This window comes from Haliaeetus leucocephalus, unplaced genomic scaffold (genome assembly GCF_000737465.1).
Source record: "Haliaeetus leucocephalus isolate CR32 unplaced genomic scaffold, Haliaeetus_leucocephalus-4.0 Scaffold309, whole genome shotgun sequence".
Classification (NCBI taxonomy): domain Eukaryota; kingdom Metazoa; phylum Chordata; class Aves; order Accipitriformes; family Accipitridae; genus Haliaeetus; species Haliaeetus leucocephalus.
The window spans coordinates 4,152-4,450 of NW_010972745.1; the positions used below are offsets into that span (position 1 = coordinate 4,152).

General features: G+C 68.2%; 1 protein-coding gene across 1 annotated transcript in view; it reads left to right on the forward strand.

The window, feature by feature from the left end:
- OVOL1 (ovo-like zinc finger 1) overlaps positions 1–299 on the forward strand; it is a 3,772-nt gene that overhangs the window by 3,064 nt on the left and 409 nt on the right. The window contains exon 3 of the mRNA XM_010571179.1: positions 59–297. Coding sequence (XP_010569481.1) covers positions 59–297 — 239 coding nt within the window. The remainder of the gene's footprint in view (positions 1–58; positions 298–299) is intronic.

The window sequence follows — 299 nt, forward strand, 5'->3', positions numbered from 1 at the left end:
GGGATGCAGATGAAGACCGGGACAAGACGGGGTGCCCCTCTTCTTCCCCCCCCAAAAGGCGTGCGCCCCTACAAGTGCAGCCTGTGCGAGAAGGCCTTCACGCAGCGCTGCTCCCTGGAGTCCCACCTGAAGAAGATCCACGGCGTGGCCCAGCGCTACGCCTACAAGGAGCGACGGGCCAAGCTCTACGTCTGCGAGGAGTGCGGGGGGACGGCCGACAGCCAGGACGCCCACCTCGCCCACCTCCGCCAGCGTCACCCCCACAGCCCCCTCCTCGCCAAACTGGCTCGCAAGGCCGC